The following is a 13,816-nucleotide window of genomic DNA, read 5'->3' on the forward strand; positions in this document are numbered from 1 at the left end:
CAGGAAGAGACTGGTACACGCCGAGACCTTTCAGACGTTCTCCCTGGGTGTAGCCCAGTTGCCAGCCCCTCACCTCGGCTCCATCACGCTGTCCGACAACGACTTCACCAGGGTCCTGGCACCGCAGTTCACAGCGGCCATGCCCCGACACGGCGTACAGCACCACATCCCAACCCAGGGACCACCCCTCCACGCCCGCGCTCAGCGGCTTCCCCCGGACAAGCTCCGACTGGCAAAGGAGGAGTTCCAGAGGATGGAGGAATTGGGGATCATCCGGCGGTCCGACAGCCCATGGGCCTCTCCCCTGCACATGGTGCCCAAAGCGACGGGAGGCTGGAGACCGTGCGGCGACTACCACAGGCTGAACGAGGCTACCACATCGGACCGCTACCCTGTGCCGCACATTCAGGACTTTGCAGCAAACCTGCACGGCGCACGGATCTTCTCCAAGGTAGACCTCGTCTGAGGGTACCATCAAATCCCGATGCATCCTGACGACGTCCCCAAAACGGCTCTCATCACCCCGTTTGGCCTTTTCGAGTTCCTCCGCATGCCGTTCGGCCTGAAGAATGCCGCACAGACGTTCCAGCGGCTAATGGACGCAATGGGACGGGACCTGGTCTTCGCGTTCATCTATTTGGACGACATCCTCATAGCCAGCAGCAGTCGTCAGGAGCATCTGTCCCAGCTCCGTCAACTCTGCACCCGACTGAGTGAGTACGGTCTTACAATCAACCCCGCCAAATGCCAGTTCGGACTCGATACCATTGACTTCCTGGGCCACAGGATTACTAAAGACGGAGCAACCCCTCTGCCCGCTAAGGTAGATGCGGTCCGCCACTTCCCCCGATCCACCACGATCAAAGGCCTTCAGGAATTCATAGGTATGGTCAATTTCTACCACCGCTTCCTCCCTTCAGCTGCCCGGATCATGCGCCCCCTGTTCGCCCTGATGTCGGGTCCGAGCAAGGACATTACCTGGGACGAGGAGTCCGCCGCCGCTTTCGTTCAAACGAAGGAAGCTTTGGCGAACGCCGCAATGCTAGTACATCCCAGAATGGACGCCCCTACCGCCCTCACAGTGGACGCATCTAACACGACAGTCGGTGGGGTGCTGGAGCAACTCATCGCAGGTCGCTAGCAACCCCTGGCGTTTTTCAGCAAACACCTCCTTCCACCCGAGCTCAAGTACAGTGCTTTTGACCGGGAACTGTTGGCGCTCTACCTGGCAATCCGGCATTTCAGGTACTTCCTAGAAAGGTCGGCACTTCACTGCGTTCACGGACCACAAACCGCTTACCTTTGCGTTTACAAAAGTGTCCGACCCCTGGTCATCCCACCAGCAACGCCATCTGTCCTACATCTCTGAATACACGATGGATGTCCGGCACGTCTCGGGTAAGGACAATGTCATGGCGGATGCGCTCTCTCGCCCTACCGTTCATGCCCTTTCCCAAGGGATAGACTTTGAGGCACTGGCAGAGGCACAGCAGGCAGATGAGGAGATTCCGAGTTACAGAACCGCAGTCTCCGGTTTGCAGCTCCAGGACCTCCCCTTGGGCCCGGGTGAGAGGACCCTACTCTGTGACGTCGCCACCGGCCAGCCCCGTCCCGTCGTCCCGACAGCCTGGCAGCGCCGTGTTTTCGACTCCATTCATAACTTGGCGCATCCCTCCATCCGGACGACTGTCCGGATGGTTTCCAGCAGGTTCGTTTGGCACGGACTCCACAAACAGGTCAGTGAATGGGCCAAAACGTGCATGCACTGCCAGACGGCCAAGGTGCAGCGGCACACCAAAGCCCCACTGCAGCAGTTCCATCCCGCCCACCGGCGTTTCGACCACATTCATGTGGATATCGTGGGGCACCTGCTGATTATCGTGGACCCGGTTCACAAGATGACCAGAGGCGGTCCCGCTCACCGACACCACCTCTGAATCTTGCGCCCGAGCCCTGATCACCACCTGGATATCTCGCTTTGGTGTACTGGCCCACATTACCTATGACAGAGGCGCCCAGTTCACCTCCAGCCTGTGGTCAGCTATGGCCAGCCTTTTGGGGACTCAGCTGCACCACACAACTGCCTATCACCCACAGTCGAACGGGCTAGTGGAGCGTTTCCACCGTCACCTGAAGTCGGCCCTCATGGCCCGCCTGCGAGGAGCCAACTGGGCGGACGAGCTTCCCTGGGTCCTACTCGGCATCCGCACAGCACCCAAGGACGACCTGCACGCCTCGTCGGCCGAGTTGGTATACGGCGCGCCCCTGGTTGTCCCCGGGGAGTTCCTACCAGCCCCACGGGGGCAAGAGGAAGATCCCGCAGCAGTCCTGTGCAGACTACGCGAGAAGCTCAGTAACCTGGCCCCCATACCCACTTCACAGCACGGGCGGAACCCGACCTGCGTACCCAAAGACCTGCAGAACTGTAAGTTTGTGTTTGTACGAAGGGGCGGGCATCGGCCACCGCTGCAGTGGCCATACGAGGGGCCGTTTATGGTGCTCCGGAACAACGGGTCCACGTTCGTGCTGGACGTTGGGGGGAAAGAGGAGGTTTTCACGGTGGACCGCCTCAATCTGGCCCATGTGGACCTAGCGCAACCGGCCGAGTTTCCGGCACCGCGGCGCAGAGGCCGACCTCCCAAGCAGGTTCCGGCCCAGACTGTGGACATTGGGGGGTGTATCGCCGGTTCTGGGGGCAGGTTATGTGGCGACCCATTTCCTGGCACATCCGAACCGGCTCACAATTTGATAGCCTACGGGGGTTTGCGAGCACAGAGCTTTGGAGCCTCTGCGCCACGGGGGGCAGGTTGAGGGAGGCTTAAAAGTGAGGCTGAAGATTTTGAATAAAGTTTTTCCTTCGACTGCAGTTACCGACTCCGTGTCGTAATTTTAGCGCTGCATGTAGCACACCGCTACAGTTTCTCATTTAAATTATCAAAATCCTTCAAAGTACTTAACAATGGAAAACCTCAAGTTTCTTTAATCTTTTTACATAATTAGTCTTTCTATTCAATTCCATTCTAGTAAGTCACCTTTGGTGCCCACCCAAATACTTGGATGTCTTTCCTAATAAAGTGGGGTGTCTGGAATTGGCTACGGTATTACAACTGGGCTTTTTTTTAAACAAAAGGGTTTATTAATACCTTCCCCGCTCTTCATTTAACAGAGACCCTAAATAAATGGTTTCATTCTTTTAGCTTTTTTAATATTTAATTGTCAGCTTCAGGTTATGATGAATTTGTTTTCAAATAAAACACCTCACAATTTGGCTATTTCCTTTTCATCTGTAGAACTGTGGTTAAAAATGTGTGCCATCACAAAACCTGGGATTTATTTGGTACAGAAAACCATAAGGAACAAGCCACTTTTTCTGAAAACATTCTGCTGTAGATTGCCACGTCTCCATCTCCTTGCACCAAATCTATCAAGCCAATGTAAATGACATTATCTTGACAGTTATTATTTTTACTATCAAAATGAGTAATGCAACATTTTTCTACATTATACTCTCATCTGATACTCTCCTGTATTCTCACTAAACCAGATTCTGTCTTTCTACTTACTCTGTGCTTTCAAGTCAAGTCAAGTCACTTTTATTGTCATTTCAACCATAGCTGCTGGTACAGTACACAGTAAAAATGAGACAACGTTTTTTCAGGACCATGGTGTAAAATGACAGTACAAAAACTAGACTGAACTACATAACAATCAACACAGAAAAAAAACTACACTAGACTACAGACCTACCCAGGACTGCATAAAGTGCAAAAAGCAGTGCAGGCATAACAATAAACAAGACAATAGGGCAGTAAGGTGTCAGTCCAGGCTCTGGGTATTGAGGAGTCTGAGAGCTTGGGGGAAGAAACTGTTACATAGCTCACAATTGACATTTCTACCATCAAACATGGATAGAAAATATACAATCCTTTGATATAATTTATTAATACTTTCAGGGTGCAGCTGAGCATCGTACCATTATCTGGGAATCCAACTTCACAAATCATGGTTCACAGAGGCACTGCATAATCATATTCCCTGTTTTGGATAACATTCTCAACTGGGCAATGGCAAGACATAAGACACAGGAGCAGAATTAGGCATTTGATTCATCGAGTCTGCTCTGCATTCCATCATGGCTGATTTATTATTCCTCTCGTCCCCATTCTCCTGCATTCTCCCTGTTACCTTTGACACCCTTATGAATCAAGAACTATCAACCTTCAATCAAAGGTTCGTTTTGGCAGGTCAAATATGATGACAGAATACAGTGTTAACAGTAAAACTCTTGGCTGTGTGAAGGATCAGAGGGATCTTGGGGTCTGAGTTCACAGGACACTCAAAGCCGCTGCGCAGGTTGACTGTGTGGTTAAGAAGGCATATGGTGCATTGGCCTTCATCAACTCTGGGACTGAGTTTAAGAACTGAGAAGTAATGTTGCAGCTATATAGGATCCTGGTCAGAGCCACTTGGGAGTACCGTGCTCAGTTCTGGTCACAAGTATGTACATGTTCGAAACAGCATAGTGGGCTAAAGGGCCTGTATTGTGCTGCAGGTTTTCAATGTTTCTATGTTCCTAACCTTTTCTGAGGCAAACTGGAGCGGATCCAAGGCGCTTCTCAGGCAGGATTTGATGTGTTTCATCACCTGTCTCTCAAAACACTTCAGCACATCATGCTACAGAACTATAGTTTTTGAAGCAGGTTACATGTTCTTCTTAACCTGTACATACTCTTTGGGTCAAACTTGACACCATTTTGACATCTGACAGCAGTAAAAACACACTTGATGCCATTTTTCAATCCAAAATTTGATGACTTTTCCTAAAGTGACCCAAAATGCACAAAAATGAAAATATATAAGAGTTTTATCCTTTTGTACAGGTGCTATAAATTTTCATACACTGAGGCCGTACTGGATCCAACTTGACCCTTATCTATTGAAATGGATTTTCAATAGATACGGGTACCAGTGTGGGTCAAATCAAGGAAAATGGCGGCTTTAGGGAATCATGAAACTGTACATGCCATGTCTGTGTATATTTTTTATGGGACAGTACTGACAGAGTTCAAGGGGGACCTTGATACTGCCATGACAACTGCCTGTCATGAGGTACGTGAGTTGTCATTTCAGTGACTGAGGTTATGGCAGCAAGACTTAATGTCTAAGAGATCTTTGACCTGGTCTTCCAAGATGAGCAAGCAGACAGTGATTCGGAGGAGGAACTGTCAGAGCAGGAGGACAACACAGAAGAAAACTCTGATTACAGCCCCTCAGATGACGATGACTCTTCAAGAGAGGAGCAGGCAACAAGGGATACATTTATGTCCAAGGATAACACAATCAGTTGGTCCTCACTTCCATATCAGGTTGCAATCAGGATGGCAGTGGAAAATTTCTTTTGAATGACTCCGGAACCCACAAGACAGGCTACTCCCCATGCATCCGACATTTTATGAACTTTTCAGCTCTTCCTCCCTCCAGCCATTGAAAAAATTGTCATTGAAATGACAAAGATGGAGGGGATTAAATGGTATGGTCAAAAAATGGAAAACCATGTGCTCAGATTTGACAACTGTGAAACAAGACCTGCGCAGCGTGTCACTGACAAACTAGCAGCAATCGGATGTCGGGGACAAGTGGGTGGAACGGCTGGCTCTCATGTACAACCATATAACAATGACAACACGGAAGCAGGCCATCTAGGCCATTATAGTCTGTGCTGAACGCTTATTCTCACCTAGTCCCACCAACCTGCACTCAGCCCATAACCCTCCATTCCTTTCTTGTCCATATATCTATCCAATTTTTTTTAAATGACAATATTGAACCTGCCTCTACCACTTCTACTGGAATCTCGTTCCACACAGCTACTACTCTCAGAGTAAAGAAGTACCTACTCATGTTACTGCTAAACTTTTGCCCCTTAACTCTCAACTCATCTCCTCTTGTTTGAATCTCCCCTATTCTCAATGGAAAAAGCCTATCCACGTCAACTCTACTGATCCCCTCATAATTTTAAATACTTATATCAAGTCCCCCCTCAACCTTCTAGGCTTCAAAGAATAAAGACCTAACTTGTTCAACCTTTCTCTGTAACTTAGGTGCTAAAACCCAGGTAACATTCTAGTAAATTTCCTCTGTACTCTCTCTATTTCGTTGACATCTTTCCTATAATTCAGTGACCAGAACGGTACACAATACTCCAAATCTGGCCTCACCAATGCCTTGTACAATTTTAACATTACATCCCAACTCCTATACTCAATGCTCTGATTTATAAAGGCCAGCATACCAAAAGCTTTCTTCACCACCCTATCCACATGAGATTCCACCTTCAGGGAACTATGCACCATTTTTCCTAGATCACTCTGTTCTACTGCATTCCTCAATGCCCTACCATTTACTATGTATGTCCTATTTTGATTATTCCTACCAAAATGCAGCACCTCACACTTATCAACATTAAACTCCATCTGCCATCTTTCAGCCCACTCCTCTAACTGGCCTAGATCACTGTGCAAGCTTTGAAAACCTACTTCATTATCCACAACGTCACATATTTTAGTATCATCTGCATACTTACTAATCCAATTTACCACCCCATCATCTGGATCATTAATGTATATGACAAACAACACTGGACCCAGTACAGATCCCTGAGGCACACCACTAGTCACTGGCCTCCAACCTGACAAACAGTTATCCACCACTAGTCTCTGGCATCTCCCATCCAGCCACTGTTGAATCCATTTTACTACTTCAATATTAACGCCTAACGATTGAACTTTCATAACTAACCTTCTGTGTGGAACCTTGTCAAAGGCCTTACTGAAGTCCATATAGACAACATCCACTGCTTTACCCTCGTCAACTTTCCCAGCAACCTCTTCAAAAAATTCATTAAGATTTGTCAAACATGACCTTCCACGCACAAATCCATGTTGACACAACAGAACTTAACTAAAAAGGCAATACGAGGAGAAAAAATGAGGTACGAACGCAAGCTAGCCAGGAATATAAAGGAAGATAGCAAAAGCTTTTTTAGTTATGTGAAGAGAAAGAAGATAGTTAAGAACAATGTTGGGCCCTTGAAGAATGAATTGGGTGAAATTGTTATGGGAAACAGAGAAATGGCAGAAGAATTTAATGAGTACTTTAGATCTGTTTTCACTAAGGAAGACACAAGCAATCTCCCAAATGTATGGATGGGCCAAGGATATAGGGTAACAGAGGAAATGAAACAGATTGACATTAGGAAGGAAACAGTGATGAGTAGACTGATGGGACTGAAGGCTGACAAATCCCCAGGTCCAGATGGTCTGCATCCTAGGGAACTAAAGGAGGTGGTCCTGGAAATTGTGGATGCATTAGTAATCATTTTCCAACGTTCCTTAGATTCAGGATCAGTTCCTGAGGATAGGAGAATGGCTAATGTTATCCCACTTTTTAAGAAAAGAGGGAGGGAGAAAACACAGAACTATCGACCTGTCAGCCTGACATCGATGGTGGGGAAGATGCTAGAGTCCATTATTAAGGATGAAATAGTGGCATATCTAGATCACCGTGATAGGATTGGGCCGAGCCAGCATGGATTTACCAAGGGTAAATCACGCTTGACTAATCTGTTGGAGTTTTTCGAGGATGCAACCAGGAAGTTAGACGGGGGAGATCCAGTGGATGCAGTGTATCTCGATTTTCAGAAGGCATTTGATAAGGTCCCGCATAGGAGATTGGTAGGTAAAATCAAAGCTCAGGGCATCGGGGGGAAGACATTGACATGGATAGAAAACTGGTTGGCAGATCGAAAGCAAAGGGTAGCGGTGAATGGGTGTTTCTCAGCATGGCAGGTGGTGACTAGTGGGGTGCCACAGGGCTCGGTATTGGGACCACAGCTGTTTACAATTTACGTCAACGATTTAGATGAAGGCATTGAGAATAACATCAGCAAATTTGCTGATGATACTAAGCTGGGTGGCAGTGTGACATGTGATGAGGATGTTAGGAGAATTCAGGGTGACTTGGATAGGCTGGGTGAGTGGGCAGATACTTGGCAGATGATGTTTAATGTGAATAAGTGTGAGGTTATCCATTTTGGAAGTAAGAACAGGAAGGCAGATTATTATCTGAACGGTGTATAGTTAGGTAAGGGAGAAATACAAAGAGATCTGGGAGTCCTTGTTCATCAGTCACTGAAGGTGAATGAGCAAGTGCAGCAAGCAGTGAAGAAGGCTAATGGAATGTTTGTAGCGGTGTGCTACACGCAGCACTAAAATAACGACACGGAGTCGGTAAACTGCAGTTAAAGAAGATTTTATTTGAACTTCACAGCATAAGATTATTAAGGGATTGGACAAGATAGAGGCAGGAAATATGTTCCAGATGCTGGGAGAGTCCAGTACCAGAGGGCATGGTTTGTGAATAAGGGGTAGGTCATTTAGGACAGAGTTAAGGAAAAACTTCTTCTCCCAGAGAGTTGTGGGGGTGTGGAATGCACTGCCTCAGAAGGCAGTGGAGGCCAATTCTCTGGATGCTTTCAAGAAGGAGCTAGATAGGTATCTTATGGATAGGGGAATCAAGGGATATAGGGACAAGGCAGGAACCGGGTATTGATAGTAGATGATCAGCCATGATCTCAAAATGGCGGTGCAGGTTCGAAGGCCAAATGGTCTACTTCTGCACTTATTGTCTATTGACTGTTCCTAATCAGACCCTGTCTATTCAGATAATTATATATACCATCTCTAAGAATCCTTTCCATTAATTTACCCACCACTGACGTCAAACTTACAGGCCAATAATTGCTAGGTTACTCTTAGAACCCTTTTTAAACAATGGAACCATATGAGCAATACGCCAATCCTCCGGCACCATCCCTGTTTCTAATGACATTTGAAATATTTGTCAGAGCCCCTGCTATTTCTACACTAACTTCCCTCAAGGTCCTAGGGAATATCCTGTCAGGACCTGGAGATTTATCCACTTTTATATTCCTTAAAAGCACCAGTACTTCCTCCTCTTTAATCATCATAGTTTCCATAACTTCCCTACTTGTTTCCCTTACCTTACACAATTCAATATCCTTCTCCTTAGTGAATACTGAAAAAAAGAATTTGTTCAAGATCTCCTCCATCTCTTTTGGCTCCACATATAGCTGTCCATTCTGATTCTCTAAGAGACCAATTTTATCCCTCACTATCCTTTTGCTATTAATGTAACTGTAGAAATTCTTTGGATTTATTTTCACTTTACTTGCCAAAGCAACCTCATATCTTCTTTTAGCTTTTCTAATTTCTTTCTTAAGATTCTTTTTACATTCTTTATATTTCTCGTGCACCTCATTTACTCCATGCTGCCAATATTTTTTTTTTCTTTTCTCTGTGTTGTTTTTTTTACGTAGTTCAGTCTAGTTTTTGTAATGTGTCATGTAACACCATGGTCCTGAAAAACATTGTCTCACTTTTACAATGTACTGTACCAGCAATTATGATTGAAATGACAATAAAAGTGATTTAACTTATTGTAGATCTCTTTTTCTGAACCAAGTTTCCAATATCCCTTGAAAACCATGGCTCCCTCAAACTTTTAACCTTTCCTTTCAACCTAACAGGAATATAAAGATTCTGTACCCTCAAAATTTCACCTTTAAATGACCTCCATTTCTCTATTACATCCTTCCCATTAAACAAATGTCCCAATCCACTCCTTCTAAATCCTTTCACATCTCCACAAAGTTAACCTTTCTCCAATCAAAAATCTCAACCCTGGGTACTGACCTATCCTTCTCCATAATTATATTGAAACTAATGGCATTGTGATCACTGGACCTGAAGTGCTCCCCAACACAGACCTCCGTCACCTGACCTATCTCATTCCCTAACAGAAGATCCAACACTGCCCCTTCTCTAGTTGGTACCTCTATGTATTGCTACAAAAAACTATCCTGCACACATTTACAAACTCCAAACCATCCAGCCCTTTTACAGAATGGGCTTCCCAGTCTATGTGTGGAAAATTAAAATCTCCCACAATCACAACCTTGTGCTTACTACAAATATCTGCTATCTCCTTACGAATTTGCTCTTCCAACTCACGCTCCCCATTAGGTGGTCTATAATACACACCTATAAGTGCAACTACACTTTTCCCATTCCTCAATTCCACCCAAATAGGCTCCCTAGACGAGCCCTCTAATCTATTCTGCCAAAGCACCGGTGTAATATTGTCTCCGACAAGCAATGCAACACCTTCTCCTCTTGTCCCTCCGATTCTATCACACCTGAAGCAACGAAATCCAGGAATATTTAGTTGCCAATCAAACAATCTAATAGTTATAATTAGATAGTGGTTATGAGGGTTTTCTCCTGATACAGCAGTACGGAGAGTCTTTGATGGTTCGAATGGTTATAAATCATTATATAATCAACCCCACAGTTCCAGAATGTTCTTGCCATTTTCAGTTTCAATAAAATATATTTACATCATTATGACTGTTATCTTTTCATGTCTTAAGTAAAATAGAGTATAATATTGTGTGATAGTAGATGTTTTTTATCTATAAACGTGTGTTGTAAAACCTAAAAAAATACACACTCCCTGTTCTCTGAAATATTAATTAAGGATTAATCACCCATTCACTAATGTCAAATAGGCTATTTATACATTCTAAATAGATCTGTGGTTCAAAATTGACCCAGACCATACTGTGAAGGTATAGAATGTAAGCTTAACAGTATGTAAGGGTTAAGCACTGATATAATTAAGACCTGCTTGAAGGAGGTAGGTACCTTAGACTATTGAAACCAGAGGTTAATGATCTCAGTGAACACTGCAGACAGCTGATTAGCACAGGCCCTTAGTACTCAGCCAGGTACCCTGCCTGTCTATCCATGGCCTCCTCTACCGTCTGACATGTCTATCCATGGCCTCCTCTACTGTCTGACATGTCTATCCATGGCCTCCTCTTCTGTCTGACATTTCTATCCATGGCCTCCTCTACTGTCTGACATGTCTATCCATGGCCTCCTCTACTGTCAAGATGAAGCCACATTCAGGTTGGAGGAACAACACCTTATATACCGGCTGGGTAGCCTCCAACCTGATGGCATGAACATTGACTTCTCTAACTACCATTAGTGCCCCTCCCCTTCTTACCCCATCACTGATATATTTAGTTTTCTTTTTTCTCTCTGCCCATCACTCTTGCCTGTTCTCCATCTCCCTCTAGTGCTCCCCTCCCCCTTTCTTTCTCCCTAGGCCTCCTTTCCCTTCTATAGCTCTGTATCCCTTTTTGCCAATCACCTGTCTGGCTCTCAGCTTCACCCCACCCTCTCTGGTCTTCTACTATCATTTTGCATTTTCCCTTCCCCCTCCTACTTTCAAATCTTTTACTATCTTTCCTTTCAGTTAGTCCTGACGAAGGGTCTCGGCCCGAAACGTCGACAGAGCTTCTCCTTATAGATGCTGCCTGGCGTGCTGTGTTCCACCAGCATTTTGTGTGTGTTGTTTGAATTTCCAGCATCTGCAGATTTCCTTGTGAATTTGTATACCTGCTCACTGCTGTTTTCACGGACATCTTCAACACTTTACTCATCGTCAGTGCTTCTCCTTATAGATGCTGCCTGGCCTGCTGTGTTCCACCAGCATTTTGTGTGAGGTGTACACATACCCTGACCTGTGGTGTCTGGCCTGAACGACTTTCATATTGTTTCTTTGTTTTGAAACTATAATTTGATAATAAAATGAACCTTTGAACCTTTGATACATTTTCAAACCCTTGATGTCTTAATTTCCCAAAGATATTAGGGACCACCTAGGAAAAGTTGGATATAAAGAGTTAAGGCAAATCACAAAGATGACTGAGCTTACTACACTACACTAGTTCTTTTGTAATTCAACATCCAATATAAAAATGAAAAGAGTAATACTTACTGATAATGAACCCAAGATGGCCCAAGTGTCTTTTTAAATTGTGTTAATCCAACAATGTCGATATAAATTAGTTCTACTATCTTATCACCACGAGTTGGGCAACCCGATCTGTTACCCATCACTTTCTTCATTATCCTACAAGTAGAAAGTACATATTAAACACCTGAATATATTAAACTTAAAACATTATTTAGAAAATTCAAAATGTAACCAATAATGAGTAAGTAACATCATCAACATTTGAAGGTTTGATATTACAACAAATAATATTTGTTGAATAGTATGTTGAAGGTTTCCTGCACTCAATGTCAGATGTGAAAGGTCCTGGAATCTCCCAGCCTCCTGGATGGCCATATCTGCACCTGGTGTGTTGAGCTGCAGCTCCTAAGGGACCGCGTTAGGGAACTGGAGATGCAGCTCAATGACTTTCGTCACGTGGTCACACTGGGGCCATGGGAGAAAGATAAGTGGGTAACAGACAGGACAGGAAAAGTGAAGAGTCAGGTACTAGAGAGTACCCTGGTGGTTATACCCCTTGACAATAAGTACAGATGGCCCTCCTTATCTGTGAGTTCCACATGCGCGAATTCAACCAACCGCGAATCGAGAAAACCCGGAAGTGCTCTTTCAGCACTTGTTGTTCGAGCATGAACAGACTTTTTTTCTTCTCATTATTCCCTAAACAATGCAGTATAATAACTATTTTACATAGCATTTACATTGTATTAGGTATTATAAGTAATCTAGAGATGATTTAAAGTATACGAGAAGATGTGCGTGGGTTATCGTGGATCGGGATCGAAAAAAATTGTAAGTTCTCTTACAAAATAAGTTGGAACAGGTACATCCGGTATTATTTAGCGTCAGTTAGTCAAACATTTGTCTTAGTATATAGTATATATTTTACCTTTCTATGCATATAAAACATTTAAGAACGTATATTTCAGCGCTGGGCTCGGGAACAAAAGTTCCTGAGTTCGATCCAGTGACAGACTGCTCCTGAGCACGCTCTCCATCCGTGTCTGGTTGATGTGGAGGATCAAAAACCCAAAACCCCAAAACCCAATAATTAAACTACTGCATTGCTTAGTAATAACTGTAGCTTTCATTGGGGCAGGGCCTTTCTCACTTTATCCTTTAAAATTGTTCCAATCGTTGACCGACTGTAGCCTAACGCTTTTCCAATGACCGATGGCATTTCACCTCTTTCCAATCACTTTATTATTTCCACTTTATTTTCAATCGTGATCGTGATTATTTTCATGAACAGAAACACTGCGGATTCAGAGCACCACCACCGGGTCCTAATGTTCACCACACTGAGACAGGTTAAATAAGGTCTGGGGTTCCGCTGGGGCCTAAGGTCCATGGCATTGAGACAGGTTGAATAAGGGATTTGAGCATCCGTGTTTTTTGGTATCCGCAAGGGTTCCCGCAACCAATCCCTCGCGGATAAGGAGGGCTGACTGTACTCCTGTTTGAGCACTGTTGGATGGGGGACAGCCTAACTGGGGGAAGCAACAGTGGCTGTGCCTCTGGCACAGAGTCTGGTCTTGTGGCTCAGTAGGTAGGGAAAGGAAGAGGAAGGCAGTAGTGATAGGGGGACGCTATAGTTAGGGGGTCAGTCAGGCGATTCTGTGGTTGCAGGAAAGAAACTCAGATGATAGTTTGCCTCCCAGGTGCCAGGATCCGGGGATGTTTCAGATTGCGTCCAAGATATCCTGCAGTGGGAGGGAGAATAGCCAGATGTCGTGGTACATATTGGTACCAACGACATAGGTAGGAAAAAGGAAGAGGTCCTGAAAAAAGACTACAGGGATTTAGGAAGATGAGAAGCAGGACCATAAAGGTAGTAATCTCGGAATTACTGCCTGTGCCACGTGACAGG

The 13,816-nt window shown here is 45.0% G+C and overlaps 2 protein-coding genes across 5 annotated transcripts in view; both read right to left on the reverse strand.

Moving 5' to 3' along the window:
- The window catches only part of LOC132392440 (uncharacterized), a 490,427-nt gene that overhangs the window by 281,723 nt on the left and 194,888 nt on the right, over nucleotides 1-13,816 (reverse strand). The gene's annotated exons all lie outside the window — the stretch shown is intronic.
- mgat5 (alpha-1,6-mannosylglycoprotein 6-beta-N-acetylglucosaminyltransferase) overlaps nucleotides 1-13,816 on the reverse strand; it is a 231,252-nt gene that overhangs the window by 60,892 nt on the left and 156,544 nt on the right. For all 4 annotated transcript variants that reach the window (XM_059966266.1, XM_059966269.1, XM_059966268.1 and 1 more), the window contains one exon: nucleotides 11,929-12,063. In XM_059966266.1, coding sequence (XP_059822249.1) covers nucleotides 11,929-12,063 — 135 coding nt within the window. The remainder of the gene's footprint in view (nucleotides 1-11,928; nucleotides 12,064-13,816) is intronic.

This window comes from Hypanus sabinus, chromosome 4 (genome assembly GCF_030144855.1).
Source record: "Hypanus sabinus isolate sHypSab1 chromosome 4, sHypSab1.hap1, whole genome shotgun sequence".
NCBI classification, from domain to species: domain Eukaryota; kingdom Metazoa; phylum Chordata; class Chondrichthyes; order Myliobatiformes; family Dasyatidae; genus Hypanus; species Hypanus sabinus.